Source organism: Hermetia illucens, chromosome 5, assembly GCF_905115235.1.
Source record: "Hermetia illucens chromosome 5, iHerIll2.2.curated.20191125, whole genome shotgun sequence".
NCBI classification, from domain to species: domain Eukaryota; kingdom Metazoa; phylum Arthropoda; class Insecta; order Diptera; family Stratiomyidae; genus Hermetia; species Hermetia illucens.
The window spans coordinates 21117641-21144225 of NC_051853.1; the positions used below are offsets into that span (position 1 = coordinate 21117641).

At 41.4% G+C, this 26585-nt stretch overlaps 1 protein-coding gene across 4 annotated transcripts in view; it reads left to right on the forward strand.

The window, feature by feature from the left end:
• The window catches only part of LOC119656717 (tyrosine-protein phosphatase 99A), a 588033-nt gene that overhangs the window by 122624 nt on the left and 438824 nt on the right, over positions 1–26585 (forward strand). For all 4 annotated transcript variants that reach the window (XM_038063239.1, XM_038063240.1, XM_038063242.1 and 1 more), the window contains exon 2: positions 5800–5966. In XM_038063239.1, coding sequence (XP_037919167.1) covers positions 5800–5966 — 167 coding nt within the window. The remainder of the gene's footprint in view (positions 1–5799; positions 5967–26585) is intronic.

A 26585-nucleotide genomic window follows, 5' to 3' on the forward strand; every position in this document is an offset into this window, starting at 1 on the left:
AAATATGTATTCGGTGGAAGTACCAGGCAGGCTTCAGGGGGAGGGAGATAACGAGGATAAAGTTATGGCAGGAGATAGAAGTAGCTGTATCATTGGAGATACATTTTAATATTGATGCAATTATTTGGTCACAAAAAACATGTTTTTCATCTACGAGTTAGCCTTGGGATATTTTCAGGAAATGTGTGGCTGAATCATATAGGACAGTTGAAATACTTTTCAATGGAAGGAAATGTAACAGAACAAAATCAATAAAATAAAAGTTTATTAAAATCAGTTCACTATTTAACCCATCTCCTTGTTCGGTTGGGGATAGAGTGGAAGTGGCGCCTGGAAAATAACCTTACTTTTCCGTTTGTCTCTACCTTCCCAGTGGAGTGAGCAAAGGTTTATGAACGTCTTTTATGCATTTGACATCTTTGAGATTCATTTATATCTTTAAAGAAGTCACCATTTCTATAATAATACTTACAGTCTTCTCCAATAATAAAGTCACTTAGCTTTCTTCCTCCTATACAATTTTGTATTTCAAATGTATACGAACTCCTGGAGCTACATAGCTATATACTTCTAATACTATTTTGGCGTTTCTAGTGATGGACGCATCAATGAATGTTTCAAATCCAAAATTTAACACTGTGTCGTTCGCCACTTCTGGTGGCTGGGGGATCTATGGTTCTGAATGTTGGCCGACTACAAAAGCCGATGAACGACGCCTCACGCTGATGGGGCGTTGGACCAGTGATAAAATACGCCGTGATTACATTCGAAATGAGAATATCCGCGAACGATACGAGGTTGCGCCGATCGTGAAAAAATTGCGAGAGAAGCGTCTTCGATCTTATAGGCATGAAATTTACGTTGACAAAAACTCACTTTTCAAAATTGGCCAGAACACGAGGTCGATGGGAAACGACCTACAGGCCGGCCGAAACAACGATGGCATGATACGCTGGCTGGTGATTTGCCAGCTCCGCGACTCCACCTAGATCAGATCAGGCTTCGTTCGACAAATTGGCGCAAACGATCAAGACAAGTCTGCCCCGTTTTTGAACGGAGCAAGGGCTGAAGAACAAGACAAATTTTTGTAGAAGCAAAAACCTACGTGGTTTTATCAATTATAAATGCCATTTGACTGCTGCAATTCTCCGACTACATTGTTTTAGTCTTGGTACGTTTAAAACAGCAGGAACGATAGGCTGAAAATGTTCATATTTCTGACAATCCGAAGACAATGTCGGGATTGGATCGGTAAACTGTGCACTATTTGAAATTTCTTCCACTATATTAAAACAAAATTCAAAATTTTATTCAATAAAAAGAAGCAATGATAATGGATATTTTTGTTTCGGGTCGATCTTACTCCTTTGCGCGAGAAGATCACCGAAACCAGTTGCGCAACAACATGTACTACATCCTGTTCTAAACATATGTATTTGGTTTTTTGTGACGATGTACCAAAAACTCAGAATGTTGCGCTGAGATGGTTGTTAATATGGTGCCCAAATTATTGAACGTATTAGCAGAACCGTTTCTAGTAACATATATATAGTTGGCTTTCACCCCTTGGTGGGGTACGGCGCGTCAACCACACTTACGCGGTTACCTGAAATGCGCTCCAGCTCCCCACATTATTTCCCGAGGCGCTCGCACTCTTCCCCCACTGTTCTGCGCTAAATGCCAAGGGCGACCCACTCCAAACTCAACTGACCTTATAGCAGACTCTGTGCTCGAACAATGTGCCACCAATGACGAGGCAGTGGCAGTTACAGAAATCCACGAACTTAACCATTACCGTTAAGGTCACCAAGACCGTGCTTCTCCACCACATGTCCGAGAAAGGTTTCGTCAGATCCCGCCTTGGCATTGAAATCACCCATTATGATCACAATGTTACCTATAGGAAGCTTCTCCTAAACCGCGTTTAACTGCGCATTGAAAGCATCTTTCTCCACTAGATCGGAAGTCTCTGTTGGTGCATAGGATTGTACAATTGTGATACTTCTTAACCGGGATCGAAATCCAGAAGCTAGAATTCTGTCAGAAACCGGCTTTCAGGTCAAGAGAGCGCGCCTTCCAGTAGCCGTTAAAAGCAACCCGACAATGGATTCGCGTCTGCTACCACTTGGCTTTCCACAGTATAAAAGAACATTGGCACAAGAGAGAAAGAAGTACTCTCCAAAAGTCCCACCATCTTACTTCACTTAGGCCCAGATGTCCGGTTTACATCGCTCGAATTCCCAGTTGGAGAAAGCGAGCATTTTGCGGACCCTCTCTACCATTGTCGAGGAGTGGGCGCACATTCCAGAGACCAGTCATAGTCCAGTTTCGAACCAAAGGTTGTTGCCGTGAGGTCAGTCTCTATTCAAGGCATTGTTGAGGTTTCGGTAGAGTTTCAAAATTTACAGGTTGCTAGCCCACAAATTTCCATCCCTTTCAGTCGCCCCTTACGACAAGCAAGGAAGGTTTTAAGTATATTCTCAAGCCTCAACTACCAGCGGAATCTTGTAGTGCTAGTACAATAATTCCAGTCATTAGATAGAACCCAGTCAAAAACGATATTGCTCACCGCAATTACACAATGCCATCCGTTCCAATGAACTTAACATTAGTGTCTTAAATTTCTTTTCTAATATCTTTGTCTTCGCGACACCCCTGCGACGAACTGGGGAGAAAATCGATAACTTTCCTACTATCTAGCATCTTTCAGCACCTCCATTCATGTTTTTCAAAATCATACCGACCACCCTCACCATAAATTGTACAAAAAACACTAACGAACAATAAATAATCATCATCATCAATGGCGCAACAACCGGTATCCGGTCTAGGCCTGCCTTAATAAGCAACTGCAGACATTCCGGTTTTGCGCCAAGGTCCAACAATTCCATATCCCTAAAAGCTTTCTGGCCTCCTGACCTACGCCATCACTCCATCTTAGGCAGGATCTGCCTCGTCTTCTTTTTCTACCATAGGTATTCCCCTAATAGACTTTCCAATCATCCTCATCCATACGGATTAAGTCACCCACCCACTGTAACCCATTGAACCGGATTTTATCCACAACCTCACGGTCATGGTATCATTCATAGATTTCGTCGTTATATAGGCTACGGAATCGTCCATCCCCATGTAGGGGCCAACAATTCTTCGGAGGATTCTTCTCTCCAACGCGAGCAAGAGTTCACAATTTTTCTGCTAAGAACCCAAGTCTCCGAGGAATACATGAGGACTGGCAAGATCATTGTCTTGCTCAGTAAGAATTTTGACCCTATGGTGAGACGTTTCGAGCGGAACAGTTTTTGTAAGCTGAAATAGGCTTTATTGGCTGCCAACAACAGTGCGCGGATTTCATCGTCATAGCTGTTATCGGTTGTGGTTTTCGACCCTAGATAGGAGAAATGATCAACGGTCTCAAAGTTGTAGTCTCCTATGTTTATCTTCCCGTTTGACCAGTGCGGGTTGATGTTGTTGGTTGGTTCGTCTTCGGTGCTGACGTCGCCACCATATATTTTGTCTTGCCTTCATTGATGTGCAGCCCGAGATCTTGGGCCGCCTGCTCGATCTCGATGAAGGCAGTTTGTACGTCTCGGGTCGTTTTTCCCATGATATCGATGTCGTCAGTATGGGCCAGTAGTAGGGTGGACTTAAAGATGATCGCACCCCTCGCATTTATCTCAGCGTCACGGATCAATTTCTCCAGGACCAGGTTAAAGAGGACGCATGCTGGGGCATCCCCTTGTCGTAGACCGTTCTTGATTTTGAATGGTCTTGAGAGTGACCCTGCTGCTTTTATCTGGCCTCGCACATTGGTCAGGGTCAGCCTTGTCAGTCTTATCAATTTCGTCGGAATAACGAATTCTCTCATGGCCGTGTACAGTTTTACCCTGGCTATGCTATCATAGGTGGCTTTAAAGTCGATGAAGAGATGCATGATGATGGTGCAACTGATGTCCATATTATAACAATTTTTCCATTGCTTGACGCAGAGAGAAAACCTGACCTGTTGCTGATTTGCCTAGAGTGAAGTCTCTTTGGTATGGGCCAGTGCTGTTCTGTGCGTATGGGGCTATCCGGCCTAACAAGATAGCGGAGAATATCTTACAGATGGTACTTAGCAACGTGATACCTCTATAATTACTGCACTGCTTGATATCTCCCTTTTTATGTATGAGGCAGATAATGCCTCTTTGCCAGTCGTCAAGCATTGATTCGCTGGTCTACACCTTGGTGTGGTTGGTCGCCTTCATATGTAACCAATTCAGCTGTAATTCTATCTGCTCCTGACGACTTATGATTTTTAAGCCGATGAATTGCACGGAGTGTTTCTTTTATATTTCGTGGTGGCAGTATTTGCCCGTCGTCTTCGTATATGTTGGTAAAATTTGCGCGCCTGGTACGGTTGCTTCCTATACTTTTCGAGTTCACAGACCTGTTGGTTCTCCCAGGCTTCCTTTTTCCGTCTGTGAAGTGATATGCAGCTTTCTTCCATTCTGTTGCTAGCTTACATTCATGGTCAGACCAGCCGTTCCGACTGTTTTTGCGGCTGGGTTCAAGTATGTTTGTGGCCGTATCAATGATAACGTTCTTCAGGTGATTGTGAAGATCATTTGTTGATATTTCATCTCCAGGATCTCTGTTGGCTGCGGTCATTGCGGCATCCATTTCACCCTTTTAGGTGTTGCGAAGGGCTGTGTTGTGGATGGCTTCAGTGTCAGCTGTCACCTGATTGTCAGAGGGTTGTTGTTTAATTTTTTGGCTAACTACGAAACCTACTCCGAGAACATGGTTTACTGGATGGCCACTATAATATATGGTGTAGCAACTCTTCTCCAGGAAACCAACCCTGTCCAACGCATCTCCCGTAACTCTGTTACATCAGACCTATATTGGGACAGTTTATCGGCTAGCTGCTCAGCAGCTTCATTTCTGTACAGGGAGCGCACGTTCCATGAGAAAATGCGCAAATCGTTACTACATTGTCGTTGCCGGGTTCGTCATTGTGTAATCCAACCAGCCCGAGGCTCCTGTTGTGGCTTCGTAACAAGTTGTTTTCCGTGTAGGGTTGTCAGCCCTACCCAACCCCCAACCGGGCGGACCAGTTGATACCATTTATCCCGTTATTAGGCGCGGGAGACTCGGCTTCATCAAAAATTACCCCGGTCCTGTTGCATGGTAAAAACGCCAAGCTCCGGTGTGCACCCAATAATATGCAGTATGACCAGGCTTTGGTGGAAGGAAAAGGTCGACGATATTTTTGCTAAAGTAGAACATTGCGCACGGATTAGGGGTGCTAAAATGTAAAAAAATAAATAAGAATAAATAAATGCTGCATAGTAACGAATGCATTCCATCATCAGAATGTCGTTGGCCACAATGAGTGAAATGTTGTAGATCTCTTAAAACCGCGGACATTACAGATGGTAATGCATTGCTACTTGATGCTACTTAATTTTGTTGGAATGAATGAAACAATTCTGACATGAAGGTCCTGGAGTTTAACTTGAGCACCTGCCGTTTCCATTTTAGGATCCCAATCGGAGTCTAGGCTCCGATCCTTGAATTTGACATGTCTTCCTTTTAATGTTTTTTTATGGTGTCCCTTTCTGTTGTCTTACTATTTTGATATCTAAGAAGGGTAATTCGCCTTCATTTGCCATGTTGGGCATAAAAATTTCCTCCATTATTTGATATTTCCACAGAATTAATAAGTTTTTCTTAAATCTATTGGCCTATGAAATTTATGTTGCTATTTTTTCAATATTAAAACTAACCAGTGCCATTTACTTTTCTTTACAGACGTAACAAATATACCGATACAAAAATACTATGCTGAGGCTGGAAAGAATATCACAGTACCATGTCCGGGCGTCAGTGAGCATTCCCTGGTTGATACATTAACCTGGAAAACGAGCAGCACAATTGCACAATATGCAAATAAGATACCACTTGTGCACAACCAACGGGTAAGACAACAGAAACCGAAAACAGAGAACAATTCTGCACGTCAACTGCAAACATTGCGTTTAATATTATTGTTTTGGTAACAAACGACTGTGTCCCTTGTCCTCCCCCAATCCCTTCCATATGCTACATCATTTGGATGGTAGTCAGATGAAGGAACGAGATTGGTTATGTGTATTTTTGTGGCCAATGCGGTTAAGCATTCCATGAAAGCCACCCTAAAACCGAGAATTCTCCATTCCACCAAGTACTGGACGGGTAATCCTTTGCATACTAAGTGCCCATTCAACAGAATAACGAGTACTTGCCTGGCACAATAGATATACGGGCCCAGTTCAGTTTGGTGGCATCTATACCTATAAGATGAATCCTTAAAATGGGTTACCATCAGGACAAAATTAGTCACATTGTTTGTGGAAAATGGACGAATGGGAACTTTGAATTTGGCTTAAGGATATCGAAAAAAGTGTGTGACGAAGTCCATGTAATTATATTATATAAGTCCACATGATATATCATAATAAGATCATTATTATTCGTATCTTCAAAATATGGCTAACTTGGCAGGTTAAAGGTTGGTCAATTGTATCACACAGATATGCGATTTAAAAAAAATTGGAAAAATTAAGAAAAATCATCCAAGCTTGATTGTCAATTATCAAAATTCAGTCAGATCCTTCATGTATTAGCCAGAGACATTTCGAAAACTTCGAGAGAATATAGTGTAATGTCACAGCAGCATCATATCCGTCCGTCGCTACGTGTCGTGTCGCAAAATATAAATACATTAATAATTTTTCTTGTCTTAAGGATTTTATGAACTTCTTTAAGATATTGTGTTAGAGAAGCAAACATTCTTTCAGTTTCAGGTCATAATTGGGAATTTTCTATTGATTTTAAGAAAGAATCCTTAGGATACAGCGCTCCCACGCAAGATTTTATATTCACCCGTATCGGATCCAGCGTTTGCCATTGTGACTCCAGAGGAATACCCCTAAACTGCTGTTAAACTGGTTTGTTGCCTATCTCTGCTCTGATTGTGACTAATGGCAACTCCAACTTGTAACTTGGAATTTCCCAAAAAAAAAATCTTGTACACCGCATCTACCTAGATATATGTGTATCTGTCTACTATTCATACATACATACGTATTTCCGTTTGGCCTCGTTTTGTTTCACCCAGTTTGTTTTCGGTTTTGTACGCATATATTTATAGGACCCAAAGCAGAGTAGGAAAAAGGAGTAGCGCACTGTAATATTCTATTCACCATCACAATACTCCCCCATCTTCATTTCGGACCATTTCATCCATAATTTATTGTAAGATGGAAACTACAAGCAAGTCCTACTGATGAGCACCTCGTATACGTAAAATGAAATTTCTTTCGTCCAAATCTATCCTGGGATTACTATTGAAAGCAGTAGGAGGAATTTTTATTATCTAGGGCTACTATTAATTGTTTATCTTATCGGGGATGAAATATGTAGATTGCAGTGATGAAACTGACCGAAACCATCCTAGATATTACCAGAGATTGCGTCAACAAAGTGAATGGAACATTGCGCCAAACCTTTCTAATGGAATAATGATTCCTTGCCTAGAAATTGGCAATGTAATATCCTTGAACGAAAACATATTCAATTAGTTTTATTTACAGACAGGAGTAAGTAAACATGTGAGCCTGCATCTCATTTTCAGGGAATGTTGTGACCTCGTTGCGGGGTTTGTCTTTAACCTTGCCGAGTTCATACTGATGTGCATGTAAGGGTAGTGAGAAGCAAACTTCTAAAATGTTTGCTTTTTGGGAACTTTCTTGAAGATACCTACAAGAAGATACAAATGTATCCACATAAGGACATTTAAAAACCATGAAAAGTACATTTATAGATATATGGAGACAGGGAAAACGGGATTGCAACCCCTTGATCATGTACAAAATGCCCGATTCTCCTTGCAAAAGTTGTCTCAATGACGGCAAACACATTTAAAAGCATTTCAGATAATTAATGATCTTTAAGGCTTATTCAACGTTGAAGTACTTTGAAAACTTTTGTAATGAAAAGAAAGTAAAAGTATAAAATGTTTAATGAACATTCAAGATACTTATCTTTTTTACATCTGCAATAATCTGAGTATTACGTTAGCATTAAGTCAATTCCAAGGGTTGGGTGGTGCCAAGACGAGAGCACGCCATCTCTACTCCTATGTAAAAGTGTGATGGACTGTAACTCGGTAAAAGAAGAAAGTTAATAGCTGAAAACTTATACGCATTTATTTAATGAACTACTTTAATTTTTTTAATCGACTTCATGAGAACGAGTACTGGTCGCACTTCAAAATGGTGCTGAAAAATACCAAAGGCTCGTTACTTATCAGACCTTTCCAAGGCTCTGTTTAAAGAGGGGTAAAAGTTTGTGGGCTAGCAACCTGCAAATTTCTAATCTTTTAGTTATCCAGGCGTTAACGATGATTCGGATGTGGTTTCCTTCGGGGACCTTTGGTCCACCTTCATAAGAACACCGGATTGACTGAGGCTCAGGAGAGTGCACTTCTCGCTCTTATAGCACTGTTCTTTTGAAATTTAGAAGGTTTAGTGGTAGTTGATGTGAAGCCGTATTAGTCTGTTGCCGATGGCTATGGTTGGAACTTGAAACCCAGTTTCCGACAAGATACGAACAGCGAAGTGCCGGTCCAGTTTAAGGATGCAACAACGCAGGAAAAGGATCCCTTCTATGAGCAACGGCGGGCAATTGAGGCGACGCTAACTAAAAATGACATTAAGATGGCTGGTCTAAATGTTAAGGCAGGTTCTGACACTACTTTGCTTGACCATGTAATATATTGTTGCAAAGTGCGTCTTGCTGGACTCTGTAAATCCCCAGACTATCCGTCACGTTTAATATTCTTGTATACCTTATGTATTTCACCAATTTTCGTACTCCCTGGAAATCGCGCGTTTCCGCAAGACAATATGCTCTGCAATCTTCAACCTGAAATCTGTCCATCCCACTGTCTTGTTTAGGTGTTCTCCGTGATATGGTTCCACAATCCTTCTTTTTAGTCTGATGTATATATTCAATCCGCCTAGGAAATTTTGTATACCACGTATTTGGTCATTTAGTCGATTTGTCCCTTGAGTCTATGAGTTCGGCTTTATTCACGATCTTAACCTTCTATACAATCGCAGAACTTATGGCTGTAGATACCAGACTCATCTTTACTCTACAAAATTAAAATTTGCATCGCAAATAAATAAATTCGTTCTATGGTATGAATTACCCAAGGAAAAGTGCAAAAACCTTGTTCAAAATTACTAGATCTACTTAACCTACTTAACTTAACTTAAACTACCTTAACCTAGAATTTATGACGAGCATAGGATATTTATTAGAGGGTTGCCAACAGTTCTACAGTTGTTCATAAATCTGACGGAGTTCGATAAGCATAAATCTTCAACATATTTGACTTTTGCCTCATTGTGCAGTTTTTCAGTTGAAAAGTCAAACGATTTGTTTAAAATTACTTTGAGGATTTTATTTTGCGCACGCTGAACTTTAAGTTTATGTGTTCTTGCACATTGAGACCAAACCGGAGCACAGTATGAAATAATTGGTTGGATAACCATTCTAAACATAATCAATTTATTGTCTACCGATAGTTTAGAATTTCTGTCTAGCAGCGAGTAAAGCGAGCAAAATGATTTAGATATCTTCGAACAAATTGAATCAGTATGATCTTTAAATGTAAGTTTTTTATCCAAGACGACTCCTAAATATGTTAAGCTATTACACCACTTAATACTCTCCCCAAGAAAATTTATGTCTCTGCTTGGCAGCTTAGCTTTGCATCTCTTTTTCGTAAAGAACACAGCTTGTGTTTTAGAAGGGTTCACTTCAATCTTCCACCTGAAATAAAATTGATACAGAGAATCCAGCTGGTTCTCAAGAGATGGCATAATTGTTGAAGGATCGTTAGAGGAAGAAATAATGCCAACATCATCGGCAAATGCAGCTAGTTTACACCCTGGGGCAGTTGGAATGTCCGAGGTGTAGATATTAAACAGCGTAGGGCTTAGTGGAGAACCTTGAGGAACCCCCGCTGGAATCGATCGATCTGGGGATTGTTTACTACCTACTTTTACTGTAAACCTTCTTCCAGTTACAAAAATGATAGTAAAAGCTTGACCAGATAAATTGGAAACCTGAACAGTAATAGCTTGTATACCAACCCATAGTGCCAAACAGAGTCGAACGCTTTGTGAATATCTAAAGTAAGAAATCCTAAGGACTCTTTATCTTTGAAAATTTTTTGGATTTCGCTGGTCACCCGAAACACCTGATGTGAAGTTGAATGTTTAGGTCTGAAGCCAAATTGAAAATCAGGTAATAAATTCGTTTGATTTAGAATCTTATTAACACGAGCTAGAATAACTCTCTCAAAAATTTTGCTGAGACTAGAAATTAAACTAACAGGCCTGTAACTGTCAGCCAGTTTTGGGTCTTTACCTGGTTTAACAATGGGTACTACCGTAGCCTCCTTCCAAACTTTTGGAAAATAAGAGAGCTTTAAGCAGCTGTTCACGATGAAATAATAGTATACAATCGCCTTTCTAGGAAAGTTCTTAACCATTGAGTTCGTTACCCGATCTGGACCTGGAGCCTTTTTTAGCTTTAAGTGCTTTATGATTGCCTTGATTTCTCTAGGGGAACAAAGTGCACGAGCATCGAAATCACAGAGTGAAGTACGCAGTTTTTCCACCCTCTCCTGAACGGTTTTGTTGAGCAAAACCGATCCTAAGGGGTCTGACGCTAAATGGGCTTTTTGGAACTGATTTGCTAGAAGTTCCGCTTTGGACTCATCATCGTAAATAATGTCACCGGCGTTCCGCATGGGCGGAATAATTTTCTTCTTCTTTAATAATTTATTTAATTTCCATAATTTATCACCGTTTTTAGGAATTTCTTGAAGCATTCTACCCCATCGCTTGTTTTTAGCACCGAAGATTCGACTTTGAATGGCTTTAGTAAGCTTATTAACCACGGTTTTTGTGCTTCTGCTTCGAGTTTTCTGCCATTGACGCCGTAGGTAGTTTCTTGAAGAAATTAAGAATTTGGTTCCCTCATCAATGACTTGGTTTGGAAATAAATCGGCTTGCTCAGGATAGGATGCGAATTTTATGGCACTATTAATATGGCAATAAAAGGTACTAATTAGGGAGTCAATTTGGACGGTAGAGCTGATCTTTGCTAAATTTAAATTTTTAAGCTGTATAATATCATTCAAGTATTTCTTGAATTTCAACCAGTTTATTCTAATTCTATCCACTGATTCGTCTGAATTTGATAGTGAAGTCTCAGAAGTTAGTTGAAAGGCTACTGGTAAATGAGGCGAAGATAGTTTGTCCCCTGTTACAGGTTGGTCGATGCTGATTCGGCCGTTTGAAATTACAAGATCTAATGTAGAGTCGTATCCCCTAGGGTTCAAAAAGGTGGGTCTTGTGGGAGTGTGAATAAAAAGGTTTCTTTCACAAACCAGATCAAAAAGTATTTTGCCAGCCTTGTACGCTTTTACACAGTTCCAATGATGGTGTCATGCATTTAAATCACCACAAAGGAGTAATTTTTCATTTTTACTAATCAGTAATTTAAGGTCGTTTTCAAACGCTTTTAGTTTCTGCACATTAAGCTTCGTGCCTGGAAAGTAAGCAACGACAATATTCAAATCCAACTCCTCTAGTCTTAAAGCAATAGTCTCAAGAATTTCAGTTTTGAACGCGGGTAGTATTTTATGCTTGATGTTATTTCTTAAACTTATGGCAACCCCCCCGCCTACTTCATCTTGCCTATCATTCCTATAAGTTTTAAAACTAGGATGAAAGAACTTATCTTTACTCTTAAGCCAAGTTTCTGTTAATAACAAAATATCAATATGATCACTTATTGCAAAGTCAAAAAGCTCATCGGACTTATTTTTAACCCTTTGTGCGTTCCATAGAACTACTTTAAGTTTATGGACCGTAAAGGAACTTAACAGCTAAGTTTATAATGACATTAAATTGGTCTGTTCTAGACTTGCAGTCTGAAAGATTTGTGATAAGCTCGGCTGACAGTTCTATCATTTGCTCTGGAGAAAACAGGTTATTCGCATTATTAATTGTATTTCTACTATTGGTCGTAGGCAGTCCGTTCCTGACTGCATGACTAAACGATGTTCGCGAGGGTTCAAAGTTCGACTTCGAAGCACTCTGCTGCAAATTCGAATTACCATGTAACTTTAAAGAAGGAAAGCTTTCATTGTTGAAATGATTGACGGCTGCGGTTTTGGTCGGCTGACGGTACTTGAATGATTTCGTCTAGATGCGGCTCCCCTGACAGCATTTAAATACTCTTCACGCTTTGGGCAAGTAGGATCACTTGCTAAATGCTGAAGATTACAGTTAGCACACTTTAGAAATGATCTAATTAGATCAGGTTGGAGTTTTGCATACTGGCAATCAGTTGTTTTGTGCGAAATGCTGCAAATTTGGCATTTAGTAGGCAGATTACAGTTAGAGCTACCGTGGCCGTACAGCTGGCAGTTGTGACATTGAGTGGGGCCACTTCGTGCATTACTATAATAACTCCAAGTGATAATTGTACGCTGAATTGATTTTATTCGACGAAGATCCGCTAGCTTGATCGTACCTTTTTCAAAATATAAAATGTAAAACGTTTGCTCGGTGTAGCGGGATTTCGATGGTTCAAACTTTTTTACATCTAGACAGGTAATGCCATATTCGGTTTTAAGCAGCTCAGCCAGTTTGTTATTATCCATGCTGTGCAGGCCCGATAACAAGATTTTGATCGGCCTTTTGTCTGGTCGACAATAAGTAAAGAATTCAGTCTTATTTACTTTGAAGTGGTTAATAACTCGGTCAAAGTCTTCGATAGTGTCAGTGAAAAGTTTCCGTCCGATGCCTGAATACTTGACATAGTATACAGTAACATTGAGTTTACCATCGCCTCGTCAATTTCAGCTTTCTGTAGTTTCGGAAAGACAATAGGTGGAATTTTTACCTTCTTTTGAGTGGCGGTGACCACATTAACTGTATCGCTATCCACTGCCATTTCATTTTCATCTACTTGTAAAATGCTAAACCGGTTGGATGCGCCCGCCATTTCAGATGGTAATGGTGGTGGTCTTCGCAGAACTCTCAGTTTACTTCGAAGATTATCATCCGGGGATTCATTCCCCCTTGTTCGCTTTCTGCCACTTTCAGACAACTTTAATATTTGAGCACAAAACTTGAAAACGTTAAATAAACCGTTAATCAAACATGGCTAAACAATTGAATATCGATGATCGTAAACTTAGCAACAGCGCACAAGCCTGATCAGAACACAGTCGAGAGTAATCGCCAGAACGAACCATTCGCTTCGGCGGACACAAGCGAACTCCCGATTGGTCCCTTAATTCATCCCAGAAGAGTATTGAGCTCATGTGACTACGCCCAAACCATGTTAACTCAATTTTGGTTTCAGTGAAAGAGAGATCCGGTTAAATTCCAAAACCATTTTCCTTTGGACTGTTGATTCTGAGTATCATCATCAACGGCGCAACAACCGGTATCCGGTCTAGGCCTGCCTTAATAAAGAACTCCCGACATCCCGGTTTTCCACCGAGGTCCAACAATTCGATATCCCTAAAAGCTGTCTGGCGTCTTGACCTACGCCATAGGTCCATCTCAGGCAGGGTCTGCCTCGTCTTCTTTTTCTACCATAGATATTGCCATTATAGACTTTCCGGGCTGGATCATCCTCATCATCATCTCCAATGGCGCAACAACCGGTATCCGGTCTAGGCTTGCCTTAATAAGGAACTCCAGACATACCGGTTTTGCCCCGAGGTTCACTAATTTGATATCCCTAAAAGCCGTCTGGCGTCCTGACCTACGCCATAAATCCATCTCAGGCAGGGTCTGCCTCATCTTCTTTTTTTTTCTTTTTCTATCATAGATATTGTCCTTATAGACTTTCCGGGCTGGATCATCCTCATCCATGTGGATTAAGCGACCCGCCCACCGTAACCTATTGAGCCGTAATTTATCCACAACTGGACGGTCATGGTATCGCTCATAGATTTCGTCATTATATAGGCTACGGAATCGTCCATCCTCATGTAGGGGGCCAAAAATTCTTCGGAGGATTCTTCTCTAGAACGCGGCCAAGAGATCGCGGTTTGTTGTTGTTGGTTGGTTGGTTTTCGGTGGTGACGGTGCACCATATATTTTGTGTTGCCTTCATTGTACATCTCGGGTCGTTCTTCCCATGATTTCGATATCGTCAGTGTAATCCAGTAGTTGGGTGAACATCTGGCCTTGCACATTGGTCAGGGTCATCCTAGCCAGCCAGATTCTGTGTATATTCTTCCATTTATTCTTCTTCGGCCTTTGTCCCGTTCACAAGCGGGGTCGGCTCGTCATGGTAGGTTTCGCCATTTGGCTCTATCGAATGCACGACCTGGGTGCAATCTCGAGGCTTTTAAATCCCCATCCAGCGTATCAAGCCACCGTTGGTTAGGCCTGCCTTTTGGTCGTTAACCATCGAGTTCGATGTTCAGACCAATCTTGGCAAGTGAATTCTCGTTTGCACGAATTGCATGACCATACCATCGAAGACGCCTCTCTCGCAACTTTTCCACGATCGGTGCAGCCCCATAACGATCGCGGATATCCTCATTTCGGATGTGATCTAAACGTCTAACGCCACTAGTCCAACGTAGCATCTTCGTCTCCATTACCGCAAGACGCCGTTTATTGTCTTTTATAGTCGGCCAACACTCAGAACCATAGAGAGCGACGGGACGGACAACATTTATTGATCAAATAAAACAGATAAAAAAAAACAAGGAAATAAATACAATAAAATCAAAGAAGAAAAAGGATGAAAGATCTATAGATTTCTACAAATTTCACTACATTGACATCGAATTTGAGGAGAACCTGACACAAGGCCAGTTAGTTTCCAATTAATTGATCAAAAACACCTAATTCTCATATGACCGAGTATAACAAAAGAGGTGCTAACATCGGCGTTGAAAGGAATTATGATTGCTTATTTTGCATTAAATTATTATAGTAGATTATTTAAACTATGAATTAAATGCAACAACGGGGATGTAAAGTTTCATCTGTACCACGTGCAGAGGATAAAATCACTCCAGCCGAGCAGAGTTTTGACATCCATAAGGCCGACAAACTAATCAAAAGCGCAGACGATGTCAACATACGCAGCTTTCAGTCAGCTTAAGCGGACTTGAAAACTACAAGCCAATCATAATGAGCTAAGACCTCTGTGTGAGTGCGAAGAAATACGAAAAGTGCAACGTAGTTTACGTAAGTAGAAAGATGATGGACCCCATCTGGGGAAGCAGGTTTGCCTAAGACAAGCTGGCGAAGCTCGAAGGAGCTTGCTGATCGGTGTTGTTAACGATAGCCTTTTGAGTACTCAGTTACATATTACGTATGGGGAGAGGTGCATCCTGCGAGCATGGAAAATAGCGGGACCGGCTAGGTGGGGTATATTTTCCCGAAGCGAGATGATGAGCCGTATTGTACTTTACTGGCAGGTGTCGGTGGTGATAGCGCTTTGTATAGCCAGCATGTAGTTTAAGTTTGAGAATTTTGGAGTCCTCAGTCCGCATCAACTTAATGCCGAACCGGACGAAATGGGGAGCAACTAATTCCCTCTTGTTTTGGTCCACGGACTTAGGACTTAGCACACAAACTTTCAAAAAATTAGGGGATGGCGGCTTTACGGTTTCTTACCAGGGCAGACGCAAGTCGTCAGACGCTGCTTCACGTCTTCCCTGGGAGCAGCGTGACCGGAGCGGCTCGCAGATGTTAAGTGCTCCTTTATATAATTCGCAGAACACAACATGACTACGAATTATATTCCGCCTTATTGACAACAGCTTAGCCAGAACTGAAAATAGTTTTTTTGAGAATTGTGGGGTCCTGAATGCGCATCAACTTAATGCCGGACCGGCTTGTGAGTTGACTGCAACAAGGCGGTGGGAACAGAATTGTCTCACCATCATTGCCTCTAATAATTTTGACATCAGAACGGAGGCCTTCGGTCTCGAGGATCTTTCATCGAAGAAGGTCCTAGTCCCCTTGATTGATCCAATATCACAAATCTTATTAAAACGAACCCATGGCTCTTGAAACAGAAGTGTATAAGACAGTCCTGCAACTTTGGCAGCCTTGCTGCCTGTAGATGGAAAGAAGCTTTGTCATACTGCAGGTTAATTTGACTAACTCTTATGTTTGTAGACATAAGTGTAGTCTAATATGACAACCGCCGCTAACTGAAAAGTTCGCTGCGTTTAACGTGGATCTCACTGGGGTTACCAGCTTGTTCTTACCTTCCGTCCACTTCCGTTTTCTTGCGTCCGATTTCTCTGGACATCGCTCAGCTTGGTGGTATAGTAATGCACATGTCCCCATTCTCCATAAAGTTCACTTTCTTTCGGAGTGCCTTCCATTGTCGTCAATTGCAGATTCTCGGTGTTCGGACTATCCCCATCTGTTTCCACCTACCAGAATTGGATCAGTTGCATCCCCATCACCAGCTTCCTTTTCTTCCGCTTTTCCTGGTAGAGGTGGAGAAGAAGGTTCGGACAGGCAAGCCTGTAGTTCCTTCTCGTTTGCGGATGAAGTTTCCTTCTGCCGAGCCTTCGAGTTCAGTAGCACTTCTAGGAATTGTCCAGCAGTAAGAGAAATTGGTTGCAGGCGCAAATTTTAAGCTACTCGCACGAAAATATCAATGAGCGCCATTGCCGCAAAAAAGTTCAAAAAAAAAAACAGTGCATGGTACGGCATGATAAAAGTAATTTCACCACTCCGTTGGTGAGAGTCATGCAGAAGCTGTCGCAGATAACGATGATATCGGTACCATATACCACGAAAGACCTTGCTTAATATAGAGCTGTTCTATATATCCAGCACTGTCTGTGTAAAGTTTTTACTTCCACTTATTTACAAATCCTTTAAATTTAAAATTCCAAGTGAGTCAGAAAAAGGAGATGATCCTTAAGGTCCGGTAGAAGGGATTGCACTGAGGTAACATCTCGAAGGAATTTGAAGTTCATAGAGGATTCCGCTTGGGATGCCTTTTGCCACCGATACATACTTACTTTATCTTCCCGTTGCCGGCGACATCCTTCACTTTGACTGGAGGATTCGAAAGAGTTTAAAAGGCGAAATCATTTTCCTCCAAAGACTTCGACTACACATTTGACATTCGTTGACTCTCTCGTCGACTAATCTGATAGCGTCCAGTCAGGTAAACGCGGGCGTGGTTCAAAATTTGCCATCCAAAAGAGTTCGGGAGTTGGTTTGTGCCGTCGGGTATGTGAGACCTGAAATTGACGTGTAGCAAACCCTTTGCGAAAACCCCTCTCTCTTTATTCTAAATCGCCCTTTTCAATGGTTTTAGGGTCTAACAGTATCTTGTCGCGTTGATGGGTTCCCCCTAATGGATTAAATCCATATTAACCTTTTGCGGTTCCAAAACACGGATTCTACGATTTTTTGACTGAAGCTACGATTTTAATTTTTTACTGGTGGTTACAAGCTGTGAATCCGGACTAGACTATATTCTATCTTTAGGTTTCGGACTTTTCAGGCGTGTAGTGGGCAAATCCAATAAATAATTTTAATTTTATTAGAAATCTCAATTGGAGTTTTCCCTTCACAACGAAGTACCGCCGTCTGCACACTTAGAGGAAAATTTGATCGATACTTTTCACAAGAGATAAACCTGTTTTCAACATACTAACCCCAAATTGGTCTCACTTTAAAGAGAAGGAGTCAGGCTACATGACAAGTCGAAAAACCATTCCTTCCGGCTCTGTGAACCCCACTAAACTTACTTTCTCAACGTGGCTCGTATATGGGAGTAACGCATAGGAAACCTCATAGCTCGGCTCATGAGTGCGTCGTGTAATCGGGGTATGCTGGTCTGAGACAATAACGAATGAAAAGCTTCGCAGGCGAACCGGTCAGCTTGCAGGCTAGGTCGCACATTGAGAAAGGGTGACAACTACATTGCGGGTTATGCCATGCAATGGAAACCACTATCCCAGGATGGCCCACTAATTGGTCGAGTTTAGAACTACATGGCGCTGAGTAGGGGAGGAAAAGCACCAACCTACCGGATTTTATGGCAGAACCATTCATACAGCCGCAGCTCAGTTGTAAGAATAGTAACATTCTCTCATGGTTGCATTACAGACCAAATATTCTATACAAAAGTTGCAGAACAACTGATATCTTCAAAAAACTGAAGGAGTCATCCCCTTTTAGATCATTAAATAACTACTTACTCTCTGTTACTAATTCGACTTTTGAGGTAGTCCTCGATAAGTCTTAATCCTCCCCCAAATCATGGGAAGAGGATTTTTTCTCATCTTCCTAGTTTAGTAGCTATTTTTCGTAAGTGAATCGTCTTGTATCTATCCTTCATTTTCTGATATCAGAAGTAAATGGCGCATATGCGACTGGTGCTCCCCTTGGAATTCTGACGAAGTGGGTCGTGCTAGTTCTACTGAAGATTATCGGTGGGCCAAGCTACTACTATTAAAGGCAATTGTTAGGTTGCAAGTTGGAGCTAATATTTCTCTATGAGGGTCCGTATGACCCTTTGGCCATTTCATTTGTCTTACGTACCGATGCACGTTTGCAGAAGCATCATTGATGTCTTTCGTCGAAATCCAAAAATCTCTAGAGTGAAGGGTCAAATTTTTTCTCCAAGTAGTATCTTTTAGCTTCGCGTACATCGTCTTTCTAGATTGATTTAACGAGGGTAATATTTGTATATGCAGTTGTCGGGGTTCGGATTGGCTTTAAAAGTTTTGTAGACCCTCTGTTTGCCAAAAACTTGCGTTCTATATAAATAATTGACGCTTCAGTTTAGCCATGAAGCCCCTAATATTCGATTTACTGGTTATGTTTTGAATGTGTACCTGAACCAGATATGTTAAGCAGACTGTCGATCTTTTCTCGGCGGAATTGCGAGTGGCATAAATTTAGATGGAGTTTAACATGCAAAGGGGGATTCAAGAATTTTTTCACCGGATATAGCCGTGTAGGGTATCAAATGAAAGGCCTCGACTTGTACTTTCCGAAACTGACATTAGTTTTGAAAAGTGCGTGAGTAACGAGTCAAAATGCTAAAGTGAGACAGGACTCATTTTCGGAAACTACCTAACTTAAAAATCCGAAAAAAAATCAGGGTGGTGCGCTTAGATGAAATCTAGGCGTCAAAATATGTTCCATTCCGATATCTGCTCAAATAAACTTACTAATAGTAAATTACTAATTTTTAGAAATTTACTGAAAAACCCGCCTTAAATTCATCCCTGGACAAATTTCGTGGAAATAGATCGTGGTATTTTTAACTATGTGACCCGGAGCTGTCGTGCACCCGTCGCTCCTCATATCTTTTCCTTTTTCTTTAGCCTTTGTCCCGTTCACAAGCGAGGTCGGCTCGTCGTGATCGGTTTCACCATTTTATTTTATCAAATGCCTGATCAGGATGTAATCGCGAGGCTTTTAAATCCAGCGTATCAAACCACCGTTGTTTCGGCCGGCTTTTTTGTTGCTTACCATTGACATCGATGTTCAGACCAATATTGGCAAGTGAATTCTCGTTAGCGTGAATTACGTGTCCACACCATCGAAAACGCCTCTCTCGCAGTTTTTCCACGATCGGTGCAAACCCATATCGATCGTAGATATTCTCATTTCAGACGTGATCAAAACGTGTCACGCCACTAGTGCAATGCAACATCTTCGTCCCCATTACCGCAAGACGCCGTTCATTGTCTTTTATAGTCGGCCAACACTCAGAACTGTAAAGAGCGGCAGATAGACGACATTGCAGTAAATTTTAGATTTGGGACGTGCGCTGATACGTCGATCACAAAGAACACCAGTCGTGGAATGCCACTTCATCCAGGTTGCATTAATGCGTGAAGCAATTTCGTAACGCAGTTCTCCATTGGCTGATAGCATTGACTCGAGATATTTAAATCGCTCAGTTCTGGCAATGGCAGTAACCTACCCGTTATGCTCCTCACATAGGGAAACAGAAAACCTTTTATACCTGAAGCATCAAGCTTCCGGTTTTTCGACTTGTTAATTATTCTGGAAGCTTTCTTAGCACTTAGAGACTATCTTCGCTGTAAAGACAAAACTCGTAAATATGATAATTGTTTAATTACGACAGTCTAGAAACTAATTTTCTAATAGAATGTCAATGACGCTTATGAAATGAGAAAATTCAAAGACATCTCAGTATAAAAAGTCTATAATTACTGAGTTCTTCTCTGCTTCAGGGACGAAAAGTACAGTAACTAACTTCCAAGAAAAAAATTTATGATTCCACCCCTCAACTTTACTCTTCCACCAATAGAAACCCGAGAGATATCAGCCCCAAACTATCAGTACAAAAGCTTATCTCCCCGTTCCATTGTAATGAGATTCCATCGACAAAAACTCAAAGAAAAGAAATATTTTCATGAATATGGCCAAAGGCATGATTCACCTGCTTTACAAGCGAATTAATTAACTTAACACCTGACTGAACATAAAAGCACAAAAGACGGTGATTGAAAAGACCCGGCCAGGCCATTTGTCCCTTCTCAATTTTGCTTATTCAGACATGCCGGCGGACGTCTGACGGAGGATAGAATGTCCTGTTTCATACTAATAAATATCAAGTGCTATCTAATCATGCGAAGCTGCTTTGGGAAAGTCACCCACCGTGGATAATTGGTCAGTGGAAAAGCCAGCAGATGAGACTCTGCTATCAGGTAAGGGTAGTCAGGAGCTTAGACAGCAAAAGTTATATGTCAGAGGTAGGAAATTTTTGAAACAAAAAAAAAAAAATGACGTGCATCTATTTTTAGCAGAGCAGCTGTCTGTTTTAGGATTTTCAACCAAATGGCAAAAATGGCTGTGAAAGAAAGGGGCAATATCTACTTTCTATTTGACTTGAGAGCAAATCTAATTAGGGAAATGAAAAAAATTATCTATTGTAGTCGCAGAAGTTTCGACCCTACTTGTTTCCCGGAAAATTTTCTCTGGGCCTATGTTTAGCTGCGTTAGGGAAACAAATAGATGGCATTATTGAAAGATACGGAGAACGGAAAGGACTAAAAAGGCATCCTCTTTCAATTGTCAGATGTTATGCTTTCGAATACGTGCTAGTAAGCCCAAAATTCAGAGAAAGCAACTTTTTTCATTCATTTAAATATAATTAGATATGTATGCATCTGGAGAGTACTTGACACTTCGCCGATCGAAAGATACTGTTGACAACGCGCAATAATCAGACTAATCTCATAAACCTAAACGTATAGAAAGAAACCTAAAAACCATTAGACCTTCCTTGCTGGAGGAAATCCGCCTCACAATAAACACAAAAAACAGGATGTACACAATCCCGAACTAAACAAATAAATACCCAAATAGAAAATCCGGTACAAAGTACTGAAAAACAGGATTAAAGACAAATGAAAATTTGAATCCAGCAAAAGCATCAGTAAGGGAAAAGGTAAGAATTCGTAATCTTGTGAGGATTATTAAGCTATTTAGGAGTGTTTTTTTCTGTGGCAAGCAAAAAATATCTAAAATAACGTAAATCCTTATCCTGGTATGCGGGTACGCATGTATGTTTCCAGTCCTTAGGAAGTAACTATGACAGCTAAGGGCCAGCTTATCTAGAAGAAATTGGAAGAAGGCGAACTGGAAGTGACTTGAATAGATACAATAGGCTAAACGGGCTAATGACGAATAACCGTTGTCCGAAAGCGGAAGGAAACTGAAGAAATATCGTTACGGTCTAAATAATATTTGCGAAGAACCCTTTCATCAGGGAAAATAAACAACCCCAGGAATTTATGGAAAAAACCGAAAACATGGAACTATATCAAAAACCTTTCGAATATTTACTACTTTTACTACGACAGCATAAGTACGTATATGTAGATGTATCAGAAGATATTTGAGGATACCGAGGACTAGAGGCAATGAAGTGTAAACCTAGTGAAACATACATTAGCAAATATTCATATTTATATTTTTATGTACATGTGTACATATCCGTGACCCAAAAAAGCCCCTTTTTTCTGATAAGGTAAACAAATTTATATTACAACAAGATTATTGCTCCATTTTCTATTTTATATTATTTCGTATACATTTTCTCAGAATTGAGTGTTGGGAAAACGAATTGATCGGGACTACAAGATACAAAGGGGTTAACAGCATTTTGGCTGTTATTTTCAATATTTTCTGCTTACGGTAAAGGTCAATAAATTTAATAGGAAAATTTTAAAGAGTTTCCATTGGAGACGCTATCAAGCTCTATTGTTGTGAAGGACAAAATGCGGATGTATGTGTGGTCGCCTAGCAGTCCATCTGGCTGCCTCTAACGAAATTTGGTCTACAGAGACTATGAAATCTCATGCATGCAGGGAATGGTATTATTTTATATTAAATTGATGTTCTCGATAGTTCCAAATGATCAGAATACTGGAAAGTTTGGTGCAAATAGTGCTAATAAAAACAAAGTTATAATCGATCAAAGTCGTGGTTTTAATGTGATTTTTTTGTGCTCCAACAATTTGCTTCATTAGAGTCTGAAAGATTCAATACTTAATACATGAGGCGAGTATTCCTGTTGTTAATTTAAAATAGATACACGTACGGATCCGCGTCTAATCACAAAAGTGAAGCGCATTAGGAATTGTGAGTACTTAGATGGGAGACCAATAAGGTTTAATTTTAGTTTTCAATTTATAAAACTCATCTCTAACAGAATTAAAATTAAAACACTGAAAATTTTGGTGGAAATGTGAATATTAATAGCAAAAATTAAAGTAGGTCAAATTTTCCTGTTTAACGTCAATTGCGCTTTTTATCAATTTTTAATCTTTAATCTTTATCAAGTTAATGTTAAATTCTCTGGAAAAAGTAACGTGACAGCTTGGTTTTGTTTGCGCGAATTCTTCAAGTCATTTGAAACTGCTCACATACTTTGAAATAAAATCTCAAATCTCTCTCTCAGGCTTGTCGTGAGAGCGGGATCGCCTTGTCGTCGGGAAAAGTACATAGGTTACTGTTAAAAAGCATGCTTCCTTGGGGGATGTATAATATGTTTGATGATGACCCCGACGACTTCCAATATAATCAGCAATACTTCCGCGAATTAACTCAACAATCAGAGTCAAAATTGGTGAAAGTGCAAGAAAATCAACCAGTCAGTGCGATTGCGTTGGCCTTGCTCCACGTCATCGTGCGTTGCGCTAATATATTTTGCCTTGATCTATAGTGTGTAGTTTGTATGTACTGCAACCACCATTGTCATTGGAAATTTTGATAATTTTCTCACTTGGTGAGAAGTACTTTAACTCTACTTCAGCGCATTGCCCAGCAGGATGTTGATTCAACTCCAGTCTATGCAAGCTCAGAAACGATCCCCATCAACGTACGAGCTTAGTCAAAATCACTATCAATCTTAGGGAACACAAGCTTTTCAGCCTATGACCGATCAGCTTCAACACAAAATAATGTCAGCAGAAGCCATCAACAATATTGACATTGCTGCTGTTTTCGTGGGCCAGCCAGCATTCCAAGGGAAAATCGTTCGGACCTGGCATTTCTGCAGAAGATTAAGCGAATTAGAGTCATATTGTGCCCATTGTGCCGTCAGCAAAACTAAATTATTTACTGATGGAACTCACCTGAAGTGACCGCTCCCGGACCAAACTGATGCGATGAAGCTGTTGGGTGGAGGGATTAGGTCAGGGTTAAGCGTCTGAAGTCACTGTGGTCGCCACGACTTTCCGAAAACACCCAAACCATCTTGGCCTGTTCGGACTCCGGTTCTTTAGGGGTGTTAGCAAACACCGCTGACAAAATCCACGAGGTGTACGCGGGCCCCGTAATCAGTGAAGTGTCACGGAAAGCCATGGGCAAAATTACTGTCCTACAAAAGACGGTAACAACCCTTGCGGCTAGCGGCAACAGTCAGAGCATTGCGTTCGGGTGGTAGGTCACGAACTCGTTCGCGCCAACCGAAATGGCGTTCGGATAGTTGCGCATCGGAGACATCAACGAGTCCTGCGATTTACCGGCATCACCGTATCTTTGCCGATAAAGCAAAGAAGTTTAACAGTCGGTGAACGTTCACTTCTTCAAAAAACTGAACTCGTGGGAAGCTCCGGCGGCGGTTACCCAGAAGGTAACTCCGCGCCGCCTAATAATATGTGATCCTTTGCGCAAAGTCATTACCTAGTCGACGTCTCATTTCTCCTGGTTTCTAGGTCACTATGGATTGCTAGTGGATCTCCAGAATAAGTCTCTTATATGTAGATCTTGTAACTTCACGCGGGTATTCAGTCAAACTTGCCACTTGCTCTACTGTCAACCTTTCAATCACTTTTGAAGAAGTAACTGACCCTCGTATTTGCGGGCTTCTTCCAAAATGCAGCAACACAACTACTGAAAGTAGTCTCTCGTAACAAACTAAGCATGATATACATTACCACGTCTGTACTACTGGCTTCCCGCGCTTCTCTAAGGTGCGTCCATTACCACCCCAGAAGCTCGCTGTTGCTAAGAAAGAATTCGACACACTTTTAAAGTATGGAGTTTGCAGACCATCAAATAGTTGGTGGTCGTCACCACTACACATGGTCGCAAAGCTCAACGGTGAATGCTCACACGATTCCACTCATCCACGACTTTTCGCACAACCTCGCTAACTGTCGTATTTTCACTACCTTGGACTTAGCCTAGGCGTACCATCAAATCCCTGTAGCACCAGAAGCGATTCCCACAACGGCAATATGCAGACCTTTCGAACTCTTTAAGTTCACATGAATGCCTTTTGATCTGTCCAATGCCGCGAAAATTTTTCAGAGGTTCATCCATTCTGTCCTCCGAAACCTTAACTTTTGTTTCGTGTATTTGGATGATGTTTTGGGTCACCTCTTCTTCTGAGTCTGAGCATTTGGAACATCTCGAAAGCATTTTTCAACGTCTCCTTGAGGCTCGTCTTGTACTTAACTTTGAAAAATGCGACGCATCAGACATCGCAATAGATGCTACTCTTCACTAAAAGTGAAGCAAATCTGGGAGCTACTAAGTTTCGTTTCCAAGAAATTGAATTCAGCTCAACAGAACTAAAGCACTTACGATCGTGAACTATTAGCCGCGTACATATCAACAAAATACTTCAAAGCTTTTTAGATGACAGGCCACGGTGGCCACGGACCACATGCCGCTTACTTTCTTTTTTAAACAGAAGCCCGACAAAGCGCCCCCACGCCTACTTCGGCATTTAAACTTCATAAGCCAATTTTAGTGGCAGACGCTTTGTCATGCATTTCAGAGATTAAAATCCCTGCCACGGTCGCTTTTTTGGCAATCAGCGAGGCACAGAAGGATGCCGCAGTGATTGGGAGCCCCAGGGAGCTTCCCCTTTTCGGTTAAACCTCCAAAATACTCAACGAACCCTTTTGAAGGGACCTAGGCCATATATTCCGGCAGCTATCCACAGAATAGAGTACAAGGGATGGGAAAAGAGGACGGAGGACAATGGACAGAGAGCAAATGACAGAGGACATAGGCCAGAAGACAGACGACAAAGGGCAGAGGACAGATGGCAGAGGGCAAAGGACAGGGGACGCAGGACAGAAGACAGATGGTAGAGGACAGAGGCCAGAGGACAGAGGACAGAGAACAGAGGACAGAGAACAGAGGACAGAGAACAGAGGACAGAGGACAGAGGAAAGAGGACAGAGGACAGAGGACAGAGGACAGAGGACAGAGGACAGAGGACAGAGGACACAGGACACAGGACACAGGACACAGGACACAGGGCAGAGGACAGAGGACAGAAAACACAGGACAGAGCATAGAGGAAAAAGAACAGAGGACATCTTTCTCGGTTTCAGCTATGATGGTCATCTGCCCTGAGGCTCCACCTATAGCTCAAAGAAGATTGCCTGGTGAACGCTGCGGGTGGAGTTCTCGCTGACGTACCAGGACATACCACGCACCACTGGAGGTCTTCGTTTGAGGCAGACCCCTCTTCAGAAAGGTGTTCAAATAAACGCCGTTGGGCAAAATTATATCTAACTGTGAAAAAGCGTCTAATAGACTGTGGCCTCTTGCATTTGTCTCTCTGCTACCCCACTCAAGGGCCCACGCATTGAATTCACCGACAATTACTCTTGGACTGAGACGCCTTGCATCGACCACAAAACTGTCAAGCATTTCCTCAAATTCGAATAGTGTCAGACTTGGTGGGACTTAACAGCTGTACACATATACCCCGTTTATTTTCGCCCACACAGACCTCCAGTACATTGTATGGCTTGTCTATCGCATACCCAAATCGCCGCTCCACCAGTCGAATCTGTAACTCATACGCCACCGTGACAGTTTCTATAGAGTTCGCTGATGTTGGAAATTTTCACCTCGGATTCGTAGGTGGTCTGCTCGAGCAAATCTTGAACGACCCTGCAATGATTGAGGTTTATTTGAATAAACCTCATTTTCTCATTG